The following is a 21198-nucleotide window of genomic DNA, read 5'->3' on the forward strand; positions in this document are numbered from 1 at the left end:
TCTGCATGGCTTGTCTTCTGTGACTTTTATTCTGGTCTGCAGAACATGAGTGTGTGTGCTGACCCTATGGACCACAAGGCTCCTCTGTCCATGGCATTCTCCAGGCAAGAATACTGGAGTGGGTTGTCATTTCCTTCTTCAGGGGATCTTCCAGACCCAGGGATTGAACCTGTGTCTCTTAGGTCTCCTGCACTGGCAGGCAGGTTTTTTACAGGTAGCCACTGGGAAGCCCGAGGTCTGCATCACCCCAAAGCTGCAGGAAAGTTCGTTTCCAGGCGGAGCTCTGAGTGGGGGGTGTGCTAGACCCCCAGCCACACACACCTCCATCTCTGCGTGCTCACCTGCAGACCGTCCCACCGAGTCCAGAGGTGCCAGGAGGGTCTATCTGATGAAGGAAGCCTCTTCCCACCAGCACAGAACAGCACGGTGATCACGCTTTTTCAGATACCCCGTCGATCCGCCCAGCCGCCTCTGCACCACGTGGTCCAGACCGAGAACCGTCTGTGGGCTCCTGTCTGCCCCCCTCCCCAGGCAGAGGATGGTCCAGGGGCCCCAGCACCAAGCCCTGGGAGAGCAGGCCAGGCCAGAGGTCAGGAGCAGGTCAGAGGTTAGCGGCGAGGATGTCGGTTTATAAAACCAGTGTGGGCTGTGAGCTGGGTTTGGGGTTTGTGAGGAGAGAAGATGGGCCTGAGAAAAACACTGAAATAGGTGGTGGAGGGGAAGCCTCTGAAAACAAGAGCGCCAAGCCTTCCACGAGCCCTGGATGCTGTGTTGAGGCTGTGCTAATACGACAGCCAGGACTGAGGGGCTGAAACAATGCACGTTTTATGTTCTTAGACTTTAGAGGCTGGACGCTCATGGCCAAGGCGCCAGCAAAGAGTTTCTGGGGAGGCCCCTCTCCTTGGCTGCACACACTGCCTGCTCTCCAGGGCACACGACACACCGTGGTGTCTCTCCTTCCTTGTAAGGGCTCCAGTCTCACCTTCATGACTGCGTTTAAGCTGTACTCAGCTCCTGGAAGTCCCATCACATCAGGAGTTAACACTCCAGCAAATGGATCTGGGGCACCAGGCAGCCCACAGCAGGGGTGTGTTTCTCCTGCAATGACAAAGGTTTCCTAGACAACCCCCCCCTCAGTTGTCAAGAGTTTAATTAAATTGCAGAGCTGAGGAGAAGGGGGTGCTGCTCCAGGGTGAAGAGGCAGCCAGGCAGGAGGCCTGGGTGCCAGGCGCAAGCCTGCACTGGGTCTGCCACACAGAGGTCTTAGTCTTCACACTTCGGGCAACGCTGGAAAGCCGTCTCTGGGGAAGAGTCTAGGAGGACTTCTTTGTTCTACTCTTGCAACTTTGCTAAAAGTTTGAAATCGCTTCAAAGAGTTTACACAGAAAGCATCAAGAGTTCAGATTACTAAACTTGAGAAAGATAATTCAAAGCGAGCCTAGAAAAAGTGCGTGATGAGGAGTATCTTGGGGAAGACAGCCAGCTGTTGTCCATCCTTCTCCAGGACGATGGAGGAGCTAGCTGAGGGCACTCTAAGAAGAGCTATTTTGTGTTAATTTATAAGAATTTCTTCCCCTGAAGCTGGTTACCAGGGTAACCTACAATTACTTTATTCTGATGCTAAAATAGTGTCATAAAACCATCTCTCTTGCTTGAGTAAGGATTTAAAAATCAGGGAAATATCTGTGTATCAGCAGAAAGGAGAGTGTGGGGCCATGGGTGAGCATAGAAACTGCCGTTTCTCCATTTTTCCTTAGAGACTAAAGGGATTTAACACTTGCACCATACTTGTTGTTTTAGTCGCTCTGTCGTGTCTGACTCTTTGCGACCCCATGGACTGCAGCCCATCAGGCTCCTCTGTCCATAGTATTCCCAGGCAAGAATACTGCAGTGGGTTGCTATTTCCTTCTCGAGGGGATCTTCCTGGCCCAGGGACTGAACTCATCTCTCTTGTTTTTCAGGCAGATTCTTTACCACTTAGCCATCTGGGAGGCTCCTTTAAAGTTACATGACAATAAAGTCTCCTCAGTGATAGAAATAACATGGATGATGCAGAATAAATTAATCATTGGCGTTTGTAAAAAATACTTCTATTCATATGGTGGTGGTTTAGCTGCTAAGTCGTGTCCACATCTTTGCGACCCCATGGGCTGCAGCACACCAGGCTTCCCTGTCCTTCACCATCTCCTGGAGTTTGCTCAAACTCATGTCCATTGAGTCAGTGATGCCATCCAACGATCTCAACCTCTGTCATCCTCTTCTCCTTCTGCCCTCAATCTTTCCTAGCATCGGAGTCTTTCCCAGTGATTCGGCTTTTTGCATCAGGTAGCCAAAGTACTGGAGCTTCAGGATCAGTCCTTCCAATGAATAGTCAGGGTTGATTTCCTTAAAGATTGACTGGTTTGATCTCCTTGATGATGTCCAAGGGACTCTCTTCTCCAGCACCACAATTTTAAAGCATCAACTCTAAGATGCTCATTCTTTACAGTCCAACTCTCATGTTTTCCAGGTCTGCCCATGCACAAGATGCGTTGTAAACTCACGCCCTTAACTGTGTTTAAATATCAGCAATGTTACATCATCAGAAAGCCAAACATTCTGGAAAAATGCAGCTGGGCCATTTTAAGTAGCTGAGGCAATCCATGGTAGAGGCAGCAGATGAGCCATAATCTAGTCATTTCTAGAGAACAGCACCCTCTCCCCACCTGCCGTACTTTAAACACCAAAAGAACAATATTCCTCCTACAGACAAGGAGGAACAGCAGATTCCTTACCATTCTCTCTGAGCAAAGCCCAGGAGAAAATAAAAACCACTTTAGTTTTCAGTCAGAAAAATTGCATGAAGTGCCCACCGTATTCTAGGAGTAAGGTGAACAAAGAAAAAAGTTATCTGAGATGCATCTTTAAAAGGGACCAGATGTTGTAATATCAACTAACTCCATCGGTATTTCTGGGAAAACCCTATGTCCTACATGTCTACATGAATAGAGAAGTTGATATTATGATTGATTTTCATTTAAGTTACCTTCAAATACCTTACAAATAAGGGAAAAAGTGGAAAATACCCTCAAGGATGGGAAACAAGATGTCCTCAGACTGTTTGAGCCCCATGGATCTGAATTCATTGCAAATTCAGCATCGTATTTTGTTAACATGCTGAAAATGTTACCTAGAGAAAACGTCTACCTTTAAATGCTTATAACTCACCCCAAACCCAAATAAGTAAATATATAGGAGTTCTAAGATAATACAAAACTAACTTTGTTATTCTTAAAGCCAGCACAGTGACTATTGGAATAACTATGCATTCCTAACACAAAATTGTATTAAATAAATGTCATCCAATGCAGAAATAGACCATGGGACAATTCTGAAGATTGAAAAGAAGGACTCTCCTGTAAATTAAAAACAATTAATTTAAAAAATGTCCTTTAGTGGTGAATCAAGAATGAATCACTGTCACTTTAGAAATTTGTAAAATGGATTATAAATCTTAACACAAAAGCCTTCATGCTGTGAAGCACAAGATTAAATAGAATATTATATGATCACTGCCTATTGTTCCTGTCACTCTTTATTTTTTCATGCTTTAAGTATTTTATTAGTCCTCCATACGAAAGTCTGCCGCACCCCTCCATGTGAGTGAGGGGCAGTGGGTATGAAGGGAATGGGGTCAGCTGAGACAGAGGGTGAGCTCAGATGGGACAAATGTGGCAGGTTTAGGGGCCACATCCAGGAAAGGCTTCAGGAGGCTGAGGCAGGGCTCTCCCTTCAGCAAGGTGTTCGCCTCCACTGTTATAAACAGTGAGATGGTTTAAAAATGCTGCTTTTCAGGAGTATTCGGTAGAGACATAGAGGCTCCAAATGTGTACCAAGGCACTTTTGAAATTCCTTTCTAAAAACTCCAAAATGCCTACATTACATGAGTAGAAATTAGGTGGCAAAAAGAGTGGTCTAAAAGTAGCAGTTACATAATTTTATCTTAGCCTTACTGTATACAACAGATTTTAGAAAAAGAACAAATTAGTAACAGTTGGATTAACTGTGGTGGCGGGGTGGAGGGCGGGGAGCAGGGAAGAGAGGGCACAGTACTGACTTCGAAATAATCATCTGAAAAAATTAGGTAAAAAGCAGGTATAAAATAGTTTAAAATAACCAGAAGGCAGTTCTGTACGTATCTTATATGTGCATGTGTGTGCAGTCACTTGTGTCTGACTCTCTGCGACTCCATGGACTGCAGACCGCCAGGTTCCTCTGTCCACGGGTTTCTCCAGGCAAGAACACTGGAACGGGCGGTTGCCATGCCCTCCTCTGGGGAGCTTCCTGACCCAGGGACACAACCCGTGTCTCCTGCACCTTCTGCCTTGGCAGATGGATTCTTTATCGCTGAGCCACGGGGGAAGCCCCAAGTCTTATACATTTTCTTAAGATCATGTTATTTACATAAATTGGAGTGATGATCTTCTACAGAATGTGTTTCTTTGTGAGGTATGAATGTCTTCTGCAAAAAGGAAAATCCACAGGAAGCAGCGAAGCCCACCTCCTTTTTAGAATCTCACCCTGTTCTACCGTGTGGCCCTCCTGCCCACGAATACTGGTGCGACTGTAACACTCAGGCTCACATTTCCTTACAAACGGTTACGGGCGGGCGTACAAACCACTGTTGTGAAGAGACTGTCATGAAGAGACACTCGCTGGTTAAACGCTGAGATTGGATGAAATGGAAATCCAAGGGAAGACAGCAACTGTGTCAGGCCCGGTTTGTCTCGTTCTGCCAGTGACTCGTGGTCAGAGCTCGAGGAGCTCCTTTCCGCTGGACCGACAGCCCAAGCTCCCTCCATGCCCAATCCTCTGACCACAGGCCTGTCCGAGCTGCCAAGTCCTTGAGGGGCCGAGGGAAGCTTGTGGGGAGGGGCGCTGGAAAAGATGCTCTGTTTGCACCTGCTGCCCTTTGTGCAGACATGCCCGCCACATACCCTGATGAGAAGGAGTCTGCCCCCCACGCAGGAAACCCGGCTCCGGCCCAAGCCCTGGGTCGGGAAGACCCCCCTGGAGGAGGGCGCAGCAGCCCCTGCAGCATTCCTGCTAGGGAACTCCACGGACAGAGGCAACAGTCCATCGGGTCACAAAGGGTTGGACACCACTGAGCACTAACCCTTCCGCTCTCTACACCCTCCAGCTTCCCGACCCCAGCACCCGGGAACTACACCCAGCTCCCGGGGCAGCTTCCGAGGGAAGGGGACTCATCCTGCAGTGGCCCAGAGCTGCCCAGCTCCTTTACCACGGGACGCAGCTACAGGCGGTCGTGGCCTCTCTACAGGCACCTAAGTGACCAGGGTGGCGTTTGTTATGGTCAACGGTGGCAGCAACGGAGGCACTTGCGGCGAGCACAGACGGCGGGCCGGCCTCAAGGCACAGCCTGCTTTTTAAGTTGGAATCTCTTCATGTGGCCCTCACGAGGGTGTGCCGCGCGGAGGCGCTCGTGTGTGCCGCACAGAGGCGCAGGGAACCATCACTGAAGTTCTTCTCTGTGAGAATGTATCTGAATGCATGTGCCAAACTATCTTATAGTAAATATTTTAAAAGAAAAAAATTAATCACATTTCCTAACTTCATTTTTTTTATTTATTGTTATTCCAAAGCAGATATGCTATGATAGATATTTTTAAAAAATACAATTATCTATCCTCAAAACCCTGGTTATGCAGGAGACTAGAAATCTCTTGTCAGAAGACTTTTTATCAACCAGTAAAGTATAAAGATCAACTTGTACTCCACTCCACCAAAAGTTCAAGTGAAATTATGTCTTTACAAAACCTTATTTTTCAAGGAATGTTTTGCAAAGAAGCAGCTTTTATAATTAGGAAGTAAATAAAAATAATACATCAATGTCTTGTGTTTGCCTGATAATAAACTGAGAAGACTCACAAAATGGATTACTGATAGATTTTTTTTTTTCTTTAACCAAAATAAAAGTAGGCTTTAGATTCACCTGGTAAGGCCTTACTTAAACAGGCTGTGCACCAATACAATTCACTGAACTATGCTCTCTATACAATTAGGAATTAAACAAACCCCTTGCAGAGACTGACCTGAGATGACATTTAATGCTAAAACCAAAATAAATAACCTAGCAAGAACAAAATTTTTAAAATTTCAATAATTTCAACTTTGGAGATATTTGTTCACCAAAATTAATCAACATTTCTAAAATATTTTAATACAAAATTATAAAAGAAAAGTGCATTAAAAGCAGAACCTTTAAAACTCTGGCACAATTACAGTTATTCTGAATATACGGACTCCAGCCAGGTACACACACTGACATTCAAGAAAAACCTCAGGATACAGAAGTCCAGTATCACAAGTCAAATAAGGCTTTTTTTTTTTCTTTAAAAAAATATACAATACACAAAGCAGTTTGAAAAAAAAAAGTAATATTATTTAAGTTTTCAGACTTAAATATTTTCACATAACAAAAGTTTTATATCACCATCAATACTACTTATATACATACGCCAAAAGTGTGGACAACAAAACGTCAAAAGATGCCCCTTCAAAAAATAACAGTGAAATGTCTCTTTCTTCAGGAATCCGAAATGAGCTCCTCTCTTAATATACAAAGTCCATACAATATTTATAATAAAATTGCTCTCTTCTGAAACCAGTGAGGCAATGAGAAAAAATAAAGGCAATTATTCTTAGGAAAAACAAACACAAAAAAAGCAACCCCAGCTTTATGTCACAATGACGAGGATGTCCGTTTCTTTATTAACAAAATGAACGCAATACTGATCTGAAGTGCTCGTTGGAGGTAAAAATGCTGCCGCTCTCTCTGTAACAGGGATAGTGCTTATTTACAAAATATACTGTTCAGCCACACAGAGGCCCATATATCTGCATATGTACATACGTATTTATATATAGAACATATAAATAATTTCCAAGGAGAGAGTCACGTGGAGTAAGAAGTTTCTGTCTTTGGAATGCCGTGGGATCGACGCGCGCTCTGCCCCAGCAGGGGCGGGATTTGGTTGGTTTGGGGCATGTTCAACGTGGCACCATTGATGATACTAAAGGATTCCCTGAAATAAAAAGTACACCTGCTTATGGACGAAGAGAACACCGCGGGGCTCGGACACGTTCCTATCCTGTGTCGCGGGGGCACACGGGGCGGCAGCGTCTCCGCTCCCAGGAGCCGGCGCCGCGGTCTGCAGTCTGTGGTGCAGCTTGTGCTTTCTGCTGACCCGGCCGTGGGCCCGGCGGGGACTCGGGCGCGTGCGACCGCCTCCAGCGGGGACGGCCGAGTCCTCGCTCGTGGGTCAGGCTGACTCTGTCCTCACGTTCACGCCCCAGGTGCTGCCTTCTCCTGACTGACGGGTAGCTCTCTGTCCTGGAGAGAAGTGGTCCAGCCATCTCTCACGGTCCCAGTATACTAACATACGGTAGGCTAAAAAAAAAAAGAGTCCATTTCTACTCATCTCGAAACACACACAGAAAAAAATGGAAAAAACTTCCCTGTGTGTCATAGCATTTCCTCTGAACTTCATGCACCTAGCTTATGTTGGTTTCATGAGCTATGTTTTTTGTCATGGGAAGCATGAAGGAAAAGAGAACCCTCTGCCTTCCCCCACACTGACACCTGTCTTACTGATCACACCACGATGACAGTAAGATCCGGCGGATGGCTAGCTGGCTGCACTGGCCACGGGGAGGGTGAGACTGCTGACATGGACCTGAGTTTAGTGGTCTGCAGAGACATGAGAACGCCGTGCCTTCCACCTCGCCCAGCTCCTTCCTGGAAGTCGCTGAAAGTCAGTGATCTTTAGACCATTCTGTAGCTAAAAAAACTATTGTGATGACATTTGTAACACTTGAGGCTTCAAAACAGAAATCCCAAGTGCTCTGTTCTCCTCCACACTTGACTCCAGGACGTCCTCGGGGCGGCGCCCGTCAGAACACGTTGGCCAGGGCCTGCCACTCACTCGCAGGCTCTGGGACCACCTCGTCCAGGTGCAGCGCGTGGCTCAGCGCCTCCGCTCCATGGTCCTGCTGGCCCACGGGCTCCGGCACCGCCCCTGCCGTGGGGACAAAGAGAGAGCCTCAGACATGCAGCAACATGAGATGATGCGCATATAAACAAGGACAACACAGAAAGAATCGTTTGAGCTGCAGGTTTCATGGCTCTGACAGTTACTGTTACTTGAACGTGAGCACACAAACCTTGTTCGCTACACTCTCACACTCTATGTATCGTAAAGGTGATGCTGATATGACATTGCTGAGTCATTACTAATACCACTGACAAGATTTTTCTAACAGTAACGCAGGAAGCACTAGCGTGCAGGCATCAGAATGGATTTTCTCCTCCTCCAAAGGGGCCCAGCACGAAGGGTCCTGCCCTGTGGCTCCCGGAGACCCTGCGGTACTCACCCCTGCACTCAGGTCTGACTGCATGCCTGGCCACAGCGCCTGAACCTGAGACACAGGCTGCAGTCCAGCCCCTCCCGGCACAGCCCCCACCAGGCGACTGGCCACCACACCCGTCTCCCGGAGCTTCCAGGCACTCCAAGATGATGTGGGACGAGGCGGATGGGGGGACACAGCAGGGCCCCACTGAGATGCCCCCTCTCTGCCAGCACCGACATCGGCGAGTCACCATGGGAACAAGGTTGCCCGTTTGCGGGACCACAGGGCACAGACTTGGCTGACCCTGACCCCACAGCGGCTCCCCAGCCTTTGGGACACAGTGTCCAGGCCGCCGCCATGAGGAAGGGGCCTCCCGCCGCCTGCGGTGGCTGCAGGCCGCCTCACCTGCGTAGCTGTGGGCCCGCTTCATGTGCAGCTTCATGTTGCTCTTCTGCGTGAAGCCCATGACGCAGTAGTCACACTTGTACGGCCGCTCCCCCGTGTGCTTCTTCATATGTACCTGCAGCGCGCTCTTCTGGTTGAAGGCCTTCTCGCAGAGCGTGCAGTGGAATGGCCTCTCCCCTGCAGACAGACGATTCGGTCAGCACCCCGAGGGCTGGCTGCAAGGAGTGTACACACACACACACGAGCTCCCAGGGACACACACACAAGCTCCCAGGGACACACACATACACACACACATGAGCTCCCAGGGACACACACACACACACACACACACACACACACACACACACACGAGCTCCCAGGAAGGGATGCAAGTTCTACAGGATCCTAGTGACGTCCCTCTGCTGCGTTACTCAGGTGGCTAACCCAGGGTCTAGCAAGGCTGCTCTGCAGGGAGACACAGAAAACAAAGCTATGCAAAGTCCCGGAAGTATCCAGAAATGAACAAACATGGTTCAAACAGCACGCTTCCAAAAGAAAAGCTGAACGTCAAGGACACGGGAATACCAAATCCACTTGATTAAAGTATGGTTTATACAGTATCTTTTAAACATGACGGAAGAAAAAGCTGCCAAGAATGACCTCTGCAGGGAGCCTACCCCAGGTGAGCATGTGTCCAGGTGAGAATCTATCCAGGTAAGGACCTGCCCAGGAGAGCAACCATGCTGGTGAGGACCCGCCCAGGAGAGCACTGTCCCGGTGAGCACGGCCCAGGTGAGTACCACCCTGGGGAGCACTGTCTAGGTGAGCACCGCCCAGGTGAGCACTGCCCAAGGGAGCACCACCCTGGTGAGCACCGTCCAGGTGAGCACCTGCCCAGGAGAGCACTGTCCCAGTGAGCGCCGGTCTGGTGAGCACCGTCCAGGTGAGCACCTGCCCAGGAGAGCACCACCCTGGGGAGCACTGCCCAGGTGAGCACCCCCTGGGGAGCATCATCTAGGGGAGCACCTACCCAGGAGGGCACCACAGCCCAGGGGAGCACCACCCTGGGGAGCACCTGCTGCACAGCCACTGTGGTCCTGGCTGCTCCGCCTCCTCTGTTGTCACTCACACACTTCCCAGCCCCAGGACCGAGTCCTTGCTTGTCCAGGGTGTGCACAAGCCTTCCCCGGGCCTAGAAAGTTCTTTCCCACATGCCCTGCGTGGCTGCCTCTCATCCCCACAAGGCCCCCCCAGGTCAGGTGCCAGCACCCCAAGGCTGCTCTGGAGGCAGTGGGTCGCTATCCTCTAGGTGGCCCTCCTCAGCGATGACGAGGGAGGTCACAGGATTGCTCTCAATGGCAGGCAGAGTCCTAGAAATGGCCCCAGGGTCTCTGCCCTCATCCCTGGACTGGGACCGTGACATCACACCCAAGGAAAAGAAGAGCCATGGGTGAACTGAGGGCCCTGTCAGATGAGCGGGGTGATGGAAAGGGAGACGACCCTGTGGGCGGCTCTCCTCACAGCACTGGCAGAAGCAGGGTGCTCCCTGCAGACAGAGGCAGAGCTGAGGAGAGGCCCTGGACTGAGGACAGGCACCCCCGTGGGCAGGGGAGCGGCCCCAGCGACAGTCACGAGGTGCCTGCGAAGGTGTGCAAACCCTGCCCGTGCGTGCATGCTCTTATACAAGGCAGTTGTTTGCAGCCCCGAGTCAAGGTTTTAAAAAGATGCACTATATGCAGCAACGGCGGTCTGTCGCTCGAGCTCGTGGCTGGCACCAGTGGGCTCCAGGTTCTATGCTGACAAGCAAGGGTATCTCCGAGGACACACAGCCCGTAGAGGCTGCCAGTCCTGACGACACAGGAGGCCCGGGTGCCAGCCAGGGGCACCAGGGAGGAGAAGCCCTCTGAGGGTGAGTCAGAGGTAGCTGCTGAAGGGGCACCAGGGCTGGGAGAACCGTGAGAAGGCTGGGCGCCAGACAGAGGTGGGCAGGAGGACACGAGACGTGCACGTGCAAACAGCAACAGCTTCTATCTGGGGAAGTCAGCTGCACGGTAAACTGATGAAAAATCAGGAGAAGACCTGAGCGAGTGGGCCGTGCTGCATGAACTGGGGGCTGTGTCACAAACAAACATTCGCATGTTGCCTGTGACCTTTCCGCCAAGAGCAGCGGGCAGCAGGACTTCTCACCCGGGGCCCTCCCCGGGTTACCTGTGTGGATGCGGCTATGGCGCTCCAGCTGGCTGGGCTTGGCAAAGGCCTTCTCACACGTGTCACACTTGAACACCCGCGGCTTCTGAGAGCTTAAGGAAGGACCGGCCTGATGCGTCTGCATGTGCTCCTGGGGAAGACACACACACACACACACACACACACATGAAGGACACTGACGATCTTAACAGAGCCTTACAGACCTGAAATGGGACAGGAAAACCAGCGCGGAAAGGCCAGTCGGCGGGAGCAGGACCCCAGGTTCACCTCCGGTCAAGACCCCACAGAGCAGAGTCGGGGGTGGTGGGTGCTGGGCCGTGGCCTGCCAGGGAGACCCAAGCCCCCCGAGCTCGGGGCCTCATCCTGGCCTCCCTCCCTGTCAGCCACTGTGACAGGTTTTAGAGGGCTAGCTGGGTACTTCACAGGATGTTCCTCAACTGACATGTGTCTGACGTTTTCCTCACAGTTAGACCAGGGCTGTGGGCTGGGGGCACAGGGGGCAGTGCCACTGCCATCCCATAACACCACCATGCGTCCACTGCTGCACCGACTCTGACGGAGCGGTCAGTGTCCGCCAGGCTTCTCAGGGAAAGGCGGTCTGTCTGTAACACACCACCCCAGAATGGTCATGGGAGAGAGCTACGCCTCAGAAACATCAATGTGTATGATTTCAAGTACCTTAAATTTTCTTTAACCATTTTTATTCTTTTGCTTCTTTAAAAGTATCTATCAGACTATAATTTCTGTACTCTCTACTATGGGTATAAAGCTAAACACTTTATATTCCTCTGACAGACATGAGTATTTTATTAGGAAAGCGGAACTGCAGGTGTCACATGACCTGACCAAGAGCACAGACATTCTGAGTGACAGAGTCAGAGAGTCATGGGCAGTACCCCAACCTCACCAACCTCCCGGCCGTGGCCTCTGCAAGGAGAGCTGCTTTGATGGTCAGTGTTTCATTTTTAAAAACGAACGTGGAGTTCTCTTTTTCAAAGCATATTAATACTGGGATTTCCCATCTCAGAAAACATAGTGGAAACAGAGGTGAGAAGTGTAACCAGCTTCAGGCCTGGAGAACAGAAGCTGGTGTGCTGCCAGAGTGACTCCTCAGCAGGCCCTGAGAAAGGAGGCCTGGGCCCTGTGTGCACCTCAGCGTCTGCAGGGCCTGATGCTCCGGTGAATGGGCACAGAGGAGGGGCCCCAGCCCAATGTCATGGGCAGCCAGACACACGTGCCCTGGGCTGTGCCCCTCCAGGTGTCCTTGAAGCCACGCCCCAGTACCCATCCCGTCTCCCACTCTCCTCTACTGTGTGCATGCCCACAGTGGATCCACCCTTCCCTGAAGGCGGGAGGGCACTGGCGGGGCTCCCATGGCCGGCAGGTGCACACACCCTGCCCCACCCTAAGCACAGCATGGACGCCTCTGTGCTCTCCCGGCGGGGCTGTACCTTGAGGTGCGTGGCGCGCTTGAAGGCCTTCCTGCACACGGGGCAGACGTGGATGCGCTCACGCCCGTGGGCTGCCTTGCTGTGCTGCAGCAGCAGGCCGGCCGAGGCGAAGCTGCAGCCACACTCCAGGCACGCGTGCAGCCGGGCCTCCTTCTCAGGCGCTCCGCCCGGGGCCAGGCTGGCAGAGACGTCCGTCACCTGCAACGGGGCAGAATCCCAACCGAACCGCTGAGACCCGGCTCCCAGACAACACCTGACGACTGCTGCAGGCTTCTGCCAACTGCTCTCACTAATCTGGGCTGTGGTTTTTTTTTAAAAAAAAAGGATGAAAAAATCAATCAAATAGTTCTGACGATGCAAGGACGTCACATGCCGTGGGAAAGCGATTGGCCTGTGACTCCTGTGTCAGGTGGGCATGCGTCTACACAGGAGCGTGCGTCTGAGCGAAGAAAAAAAACGACAGACACACCTGTGCTCAGCTCCCCACACAAAATGCATCTCTCGTGAGTCTTTTTCAAAAGGTTGAAAAGCACTGGGAATAAATGACACTCAAGGATATTCTGTTACTGCAGGAAACAACCTACCTGATTAAACAAATGACATTTAAGGATGGACACCCATTAAAAGCCCTGGAGGCCCATGGACACTCGTTTATCAATACAGTAACTAAAATGCACAGGACGTGTTTCTGACTCAAACATTCCTCTCACGGGATGGGAGCACTCGGTACCTGTCGCCTTTACTGTAACCACAAGGACAACAGAGCTTCCGAGTCCTGAGACCTGCGAGTGCATCCCCAAACTTGAGAGTGCTCTTGTGTTAACAGCGACACAAACCAAAATCCAGCCAAATGGGCTCGGGTTACTGAGGCCAGATGGGGAGAAATTCCCATCGCTGATTACATCTAATTTCTATTTGAAAGAAGTCCTAGTCTCACTGAAAGACCAAAAACTAATTTCCTTAAAATCCATTTGCTAAAACTGCTTAAGCATAAAATTTAATTCTTCAGAAATAAAAAATTTCAAAGCTTTATTATTGGTATTTTACTTTTCTGAAAAGTTTTAGGGGTTTTTAGACTCTCTATATTTAGAACTATCATTTACTAAGAGTTTTGTCAACCCCCTCCAAAAAACGCATTTTAAGAAAAGAGACTAGTCAGATGACAAACAGGTCTCGTACACACACGTGAAAATGCCTATGAAAAGGCATAACAAGACGTGAAAGAAACAGCAAAGGTATCACAGGAAATCCAACAAAAATAACTAAATGCAAGGGAATGACCACAAGTAATCTGCTCCTGCTGCTGCTAAGTCGCTTCAGTCGTGGCCGACTCTGTGCGACCCCATAGACGGCAGCCCACCAGGCTCCCCTGTCCCTGGGATTCTCCAGACAAGAATATTGGAGTGGGTTGTCATTTCCTTCTCCAACGCATGAATGTGAAAAGTCAAAGTGAAGTTGCTCAGTCGTGTCCGACTCTTAGCGACCTCATGGACTGCAGCCTACCAGGCTCGTCTGTCCATGGGATTTTCCAGGCAAGAGTACTGGAATGGGGTGCCACTGCCTTCTCCACATGCAATCTGATCACTGGGCAAATCAAGGAGACACTGGTAAACTGAAAACCAGGTCTCACAGCTTTGGTTACATCTCCTTCTGACCCGGAATCATGGTGTGAAGGAGACCCCGCATCCACCCTGGATCCCTGCGCTTGGCGCCTGCTCATCCTCGGCAGACACGTGTCCCCAGGCACACGGAGCCCCGGCCAGCGGCTTTCCCCATCCTCAGCAAACATGTGGCCCCAGGCACACGGAGCCCTGGCCGACGGCTCTCCCCATCCTCAGCAGACACGTGGCCCCAGGCGCACCGAGCCCTGGCCAGCGGCTCTCCGCATCCTCAGCAGACACGTGGCCCCAGGCGCACGGAGCCCTGGCTGGCGGCTCTCCCCATCCACAGCAGACACGTGGCCCCAGGCGCACCGAGCCCCGGCCGGCAGCTCTCCCCAGGACCCTCCAAGGCCACCCCTTCTGAAGCGAGGTGCTTTGAAAACCTTGAGAGACTTCAGACGACACGTGTGCTGTACCTGGTAGGTGATCTCCTCACAGGCGGACGACGGCTGTGCAGGGGGGCTCACCAGGATGACCTGGGGTGAGCCCGCGCCCCCCGGGCCCGAGAGAGAAGGGTCCGTGAGTAGGGCTGGGAACTGCTGGCCCTGTGGAGAGGATTACTGCTTTAGCAGCTGTGACGTGACCCCACCCAGCTGTCACTAAACACGGTGATATCTGGTGGGTGCTGTGCGCTGGTTTCATAAGATGCTGACACTGGGGGAACTGGGTTAAGGGAGGGTCCATGGGATCTGTGCTATTTCTTTTAATTGACTGCAAATCCACAATTATCTCTCAAAAAAAAAAAAAAAAAAAGGTTTAATAAAAACAAACAAACAAAACCCCAGGGCTTCCCTGGCGGTCCAGTGGTTAAGACTCTGCCCTTCCACTATAGTGGGCTGGGGTTCGATCCCTGGTCAGGGAAATAAGATCCGGCATGCTGCACAGCTCAGTCAAAAAAAAAGCAACAAGAACAACAATAAAAAGTCCTGGACACAATGTCATTTACTAGCTTATTACTGGTGTCTCAATGGCTAATTTAAGTAATCTTAATGCCAACGCCCTGATTCAAAAGTCAACTGCCTAATGCAATAAATGTTGACAATTAATGATACTCACAAAAGTGGTGACCTGAATCCACTAAGAGGGTGTCACCTGAAAGTCACTTACTTTGGGTTTGTATTCTTACTTGCAGACTATTCCTTTCTTCGCTGTATTTTGATTACACTGATGTGGAAATCACACTAGTTCTCACTCCTCAAGTGCACATGCATTCTGTAAGGGCCTAAGCGGAGCACGGTCTCCTCAACTGCTCAGGGGGCCCAGGTGGCTGAGCAACCTTGTGGGCCAGGACGAAGCCCCTTGCCTTTCAGTGTCCCGAGTCCCCTCGGGAGGGCCAGACTTGCTGGCGGGGACCTCACAGAGCAAAGGGCGTGTGTCAGGCCAAGCTTGCCGTGTGGACAGACCCAGGAGCAGGCCGAGGTGGCATCACTGGTCTGGATGGGGAGGAACCCAGTCCCCTCCGGGGTCAGAAAGCCCATGCGGCCGAGGGGGGTGCCCGGAGCGCGTCTCCCCAGCGCAGAGCCTGGAGGCGGAGGCGGGGCTCAGACAGGAGCGGGGTGACCCTCTGCCCTGCTGCCCGCCCGCGGCAGCCTCCGTGCAACAGGCTGTCTGCACGTGGGGCCAGAGGCATGACCCCTGTCGGAACTCCACACGCTGCCTCACAACTACGCCTCGCCAGAGCTAATCACCGCTTCTCAGGATTTCCCCAACAGGGCTCTAGAAGGTTTGTCAGCATCTTAACCTTCAATCCAGCACACCTAAATGCAGGGGTCATCTAAGAACCTAAGTGGCAAGGAATACTGGAATTCCCACACCACTGACAACAGCCGGGGTGCCTGGAAGCCCCCTCGGTGCTCCCGTCTACAGGGTGAGGGGCCTGGAAGCCCCCTCGGAGCCCCCGTCTACAGGGCGAGAAGCTGCACGTGCACGAAAACGTCTGCACAGCTAAAATCACGGATGCGAACACAGTCACAGTAAAATTAACAAGGGGGTTAAGAGTTTACACTACACGATACACACGAGCTTGTTTCTGTGAAAGTCAGAAAACGTGCATCCGTATGTGTGTGTAGAAAGGTCCAGAACCATGTACACACTCACATGTTCACTGCAGTTCCATCGGGGGAAGGGGGTGGATCACTTATGCTTTTTTGCATTGTCTGGATTGTCTTATATTTCCCATTTGGCATCAAAAAATTACTTTTTAAATTTAATCGCAAAACCACTGGCTACGTTTTGCACAGATTCCCTCGGAAAGAAGGCATCTCCTGGGAGGACCCCGCCAGCGGGGTGCGGCACCCACCTGAGAGGCGATGTTGAGCGTGACGGTGTCCAGCCCCCCAGACAGCAAGCCCTGGGTGTCTGCCAGGGTCAGCGTGACGCTGGCCTCGGCCCCCACCGCGGACGAAGACATGACCAGGCTCTGCGCAGAGACAGCAGACGGCGACAGCGGCGTCGTGGGAGGCAGGCTTCCAGCTGTGGCGTTAAGTTCTACAAGAGAGGCAAAGCGAGCAGATGAGTGGAGAAGCCGGTGAGTGCACGGGTGTCGGCGCGGGAAGACAGCTCTCACGCAGGAAGGAGTCGGTCACGGTCAGCATCTACAGCCCTAGGCTCGCGAGATTGCACCACCAAGACCACCGCCTCTCAGATTCCGATGCTACCGCAAGGCCTTCGTGAATACCTAGGTATCTCTGAACAGACTCTGCCCCTCCAGCGTCACACAAAGGAACAAGCAGGGAAAAGAAGAGCGGAAAGGTGACCCCACGGTCCCACCCCTGTGGCCAACGCAGAAGGGAACTCAGACAAGAACTTCCAGGGTTCCATCCTCACCAGGACCCTGAGCGATGACCTGCTCCGGAGCAGACGTCTGGCGACTCTGCTCACGTTCACAACCCCACCGTCCTGCACGCCTGCCTAGCCTGAGACACGGACGCTCCAAACAGCCCTCGCAGCACCCCTGAGCACTGTCATCCTGTGCGGCACTCCAGCTCCCTCTGCAGCCAATGAAACGAGAAAGGAGGACACTGGGACAGGCGGGGCAGAGACGGGCCTTCTCTCCACACAACAGAGACTCATGCACCTGCTGGCAAACGAGACGGCTCGGCGTAGGGTCAGCGCCCAGATCCTGGGGGCTCCAACCAAGACACGTGTGAGCATGACACACATGCACATGCGCGTGTACACACACACAGGCCATCCTTCCACTGGTCTGACAGTGACTCGGCGCCCACTGGCTGCAGCCACGGTGCCAGGGCCCCGGACTGGCCCTCCCACAGAGCGCCACACGCCGCTGCCTGGGAATGCCTGAGCACGGACACCATGTGGCCGCGGGGCCTGGCTGACCCCGGGCCTGCTCCGAGGCACAGCAGGGGCCAGGCTACTTACTTGTGGCCGGCGTCCTCCACAGATCCACACTCCCGGACTCGCACACTGTGCCGCGCAGACCTGGAACCTTCAAAAGCAGTACAACCATTAGGAGGCTGCGTGCGTCCGCTCTGAAGCACCACGCGGCTCCCGAAAACCTCACCTTCCCCCCCCGCGCGCAGCCCCCGCCAGGACGGACGCGAGTGTGGATCTGCGGAGGGGCGGCACCCTGCAGCCGCGGTGCCCTCCACATGCCTGGATGCTCACACACGGCGTGCAGAGGCGAGTCTAATGGGAGGGCGAGGTGGACAGGGACCGCAGCCCCTGGCCAGGCCCAGCCAGCGGAGCGGGGGCTCCATTGGCATCACTCAGGAGAGACCCCCGGGTGAGAGAAGCAAGAGCAAACCGCTCACGGCAGGGCTCACCCCGGTGCAGACGGCCGGGATACCGAACATCACCGTGACTCCCGAGACGAAGCAAAAACCACAAGATACACCCGCCCTTCTGCTGACTGTCAGAGCAGGCGAAGGACCCAGGATGTGCAGCCCAGGAGAGCACAGACAGCGGAAGCAGCGTCACTAACCTCAGGGCACCCTGACCCCGGGGCCAGAGAGGACACCGAACAACTGCAAGGAGGGCTGGAGTCCACACGTCAACCAGACAGTGCGGCGAGTGAACCCTGAGTAACACTCGAGAGATTTCCCACAAGAAGCATGATCCTGGCTCAAGCACAGCGAGCCTCCATATGGCTGAAGAGAGCCCGGCTCAGGGGTAAAGAATGCACCTGCAATGCAGGAGACACGGGGTCCATCCCTGGATGGGGAAGATCCCCTGGAGGAGGAAATGGCAACCCACTCCAGTACGCTGGCCTGGAAAATTCCATGGACAGACGAGCCTGGTGGGCTACGGTCCATGGGGTCACAAAGAGTCAGACATGTACTTAAGTCAGACTGTACTTAAGTCTAGGAGAAACAGGGGCTAAAACTAAAATAATCTCACAAACAACTAGTAAACAAAAAACCGATCTCTTCTATCACTGAAAGAAGAACTCAATTTCTTCACCAAAATTATCTTAAAAATGGACTAATGGAAGAACAAAAAGGTAATACCCATTTAAGATAAATTCCTTAAAAAGCTGTGCTAAATTCAGGCCTCTATCAGGAACGACTTCCTGCCTCCCAAAGGGTACTGACAACATATTCTGACTGTTCTGTAGGAAAACCATTCGCCAGGGGTGTAACCTGGAACTGACTCAGAAACAGCCTCCAAAGCCTGGCACACAGTGGAACCAGCACACGAGCTTCACTCTGGATGTGAAACTGACTCACGGTCGCACTTCAGACCATGTGTAAACCATTAAATGGCAGTGGCAGCCATCTCCCCACTGAGACGCAAAGAGCCCACACTGCTCCGGAAGCCGACCAGCCCTGATCATGTCCCGTTCACACGGACGGTGAAGACCAACGCCTGCCGCATCACCTTCCTCCTGCGGTGACGACGGGCCTGCAGCGTAACTGTCACAGGGTCACACTGAGGGTCTGCATTCTGGTGCTCATCCTGCAAGAGGCATGTTTAATCTCCAAGTCATTTCCATTTCAGCTCTTATTCGTGTGGCCTGAAGCTCGGTCTTGGCATGAACAACTGAAGGTAAATGTTGCCCATTAGAACACAGTCTCTTGACAATAAGGTACAGACAAGATCGGCTTACTTAACAAGCTCTACTGGAATGTGCAAATCTCGCTAAAAACATCTGCTTGGCACCACGGATTGAATGGTTCAACATCTGAGGAATCTCTGCCTACAGTCAGGATTCTTCAAAGATGCCAAAAGTGTTTAAGTTAATAGTGCAATTGAGTGCTTATGTGAAATTAATCCTGTATTTATAATAACTGATACAAATGTTTAATTATGAACACATCTTTTATTTTATAATATCATTAGACTCCTGGAAAAAAATTTTCTTTAAATAAGGTACCAAATTAAGCTAAAGGGGCATCGAAAAGAAGGAGAGAGAAAACCTCTCAGGTGGCTCTACAACAGTTAGTCTAAACAAAAGAAAAACTAAATCAGAAGAAAGGGGCATGCTCGCCATTTCTACAGAAACATCCGAGTGTGCGTCCTGGGCCCGCACACCGCAGGCCGCTGTCCTGGCATGCAGAGCTTCGCCCAGTCCCACGCAGGCTGCACTCAATTCGAGACGCCTGAGGGCTGACCAACAGCACAGAGGCCTGAAGAGGCGCCGGTGCCAGGGCAGAGCCCTCAGCAGAGGCTTCCCCGACCCCCTGCTCCACGCTGATCGGAACATCACCAGCTTGAAGGAACTACTCTCTCAGCGAATGCTGGGATCACCAAGCCAAGCAAGACGCCACTCCCTTTAAATGGAAGCATCCAAGACTCTCCTTGTCTTTCCACTGACTGGCCCGAGACTCATTAAAGACACCAAGCAGAGCCCCCAAGGAGAAGGACGGTCCCACCAGAGCCCCCAAGGGGACGAACAGCCCCACCAGCTACAGCAGGCTGCTTCTCAGGTAAGTAAGAGGCGGAGACGGCCCGACCCTGAATGTTCTGGGACAGAGACCACCGCCAGGACGTGACAGCAGGCACTCGGGCGAACAGGAGATACAGAGCCGCCTGTCGCTTCACGTGCCGCGCTCCACGGGGTGGGACAGACGTCAGAGCCCAGGAGGTGGTGAGAGCTGGTCCTTCACAGCCAGACACAAATCACGACCGTCAGGGAGCATCCGCAGAAACAAGCACGCCATGTGACGTAAGCAGCACGTGACGCACTGCAGACATCTTACCCATCACAGACAAAATCAGAACTGAAAACCCCCCTCAACTGAACACAAAAAAGTTTCTTATTTCAAAATTAATAGGTGAAAGAATGCAGTTCTATGACACAACTCTCTTAGCTCCCCAAAATTAAACAACAAACTGATGAAGGAGGGACAGAGTCGAGACAGGAAAACAGAGGGCAGAGGTGGAAACGACCGTCAGAAGCCCGGGTTGTGGACCCACCCCAGTCCAGCGACATGAGATGCTGATGAGGCTGTCAGGCACCCCTTCAGCTGAGGGGAGCACGGGCGGGAGGCCCCCTGGGGTCCTGAGTGGACCCTGACCACACGCAGCCCTCGGCTCACCACCCGCCCCAGCACACAAGGCCAGCCAGCAGCACACACGGCTCCCGCAACCTCCCTGGCCTGGGACGCGCCTCCCCTCGGGACGCCACCCAGATCGGGTTGGCCCAGTGACCCCGTGACCTGCGCTCAGGGCGGCCTTCTCTCCCGCGTGGCACTACGGCTGTCACCCTGCACCACCACGTGGACTCTGTGGTAAATACCGGTGCTCTGCCAGTTTCTAGGATCCAAAACGCAGGGGCCCGTGGCCACCTCGCCCGGCGTCCCCACTCAGAGGGGCCTTCAGCACGCGGCACACATCACGCTCTGTGGGGACGGACCGCCACTGGGTAAAAAGGCACTCCAAGCGAGCAGGAAAACAAGTCTGGCTCTGGGTACTGAGAAGAGCCACACATATCTAAAGATGAAGCCTTACCCTCAAAAAGAAATAAAAAATACAGGGTTGTCAAACAAGAGGGCTGAGGCAGGAATGGAAGCTCTGTCAGGTCCAGAAAACAGGGCGTCACCTGTGAGGCGGGGCCTGGGGGCACTGAAGCTCTGGCACTTTTATTTTGATGGCGCTCATTTACCTTTACTTTTTATTAA

The 21198-nt window shown here is 52.3% G+C and overlaps 1 protein-coding gene across 9 annotated transcripts in view; it reads right to left on the reverse strand.

The window, feature by feature from the left end:
- Window positions 1–5602: 5602 nt before the first annotated feature.
- The window catches only part of ZNF236 (zinc finger protein 236), a 69035-nt gene continuing 53439 nt past the window's right edge, over window positions 5603–21198 (reverse strand). For 8 of the 9 annotated variants that reach the window (XM_070778636.1, XM_070778632.1, XM_070778630.1 and 5 more), the window contains 6 exons: window positions 16416–16603; window positions 14533–14661; window positions 12456–12653; window positions 11005–11134; window positions 8815–8991; window positions 5603–8078 (listed from right to left, as the gene is read on the reverse strand). In XM_070778636.1, coding sequence (XP_070634737.1) covers window positions 7954–8078; window positions 8815–8991; window positions 11005–11134; window positions 12456–12653; window positions 14533–14661; window positions 16416–16603 — 947 coding nt within the window. In that variant the 3' untranslated portion in view covers window positions 5603–7953. Of the gene's footprint in view, window positions 8079–8814; window positions 8992–11004; window positions 11135–12455; window positions 12654–14532; window positions 14662–16415; window positions 16604–17497; window positions 17565–21198 lie in introns of those variants that run through there. The other variant, XM_070778637.1, reaches the window with a different exon arrangement.

Source organism: Bos indicus, chromosome 24 (genome assembly GCF_029378745.1).
Source record: "Bos indicus isolate NIAB-ARS_2022 breed Sahiwal x Tharparkar chromosome 24, NIAB-ARS_B.indTharparkar_mat_pri_1.0, whole genome shotgun sequence".
NCBI lineage: Eukaryota > Metazoa > Chordata > Mammalia > Artiodactyla > Bovidae > Bos > Bos indicus.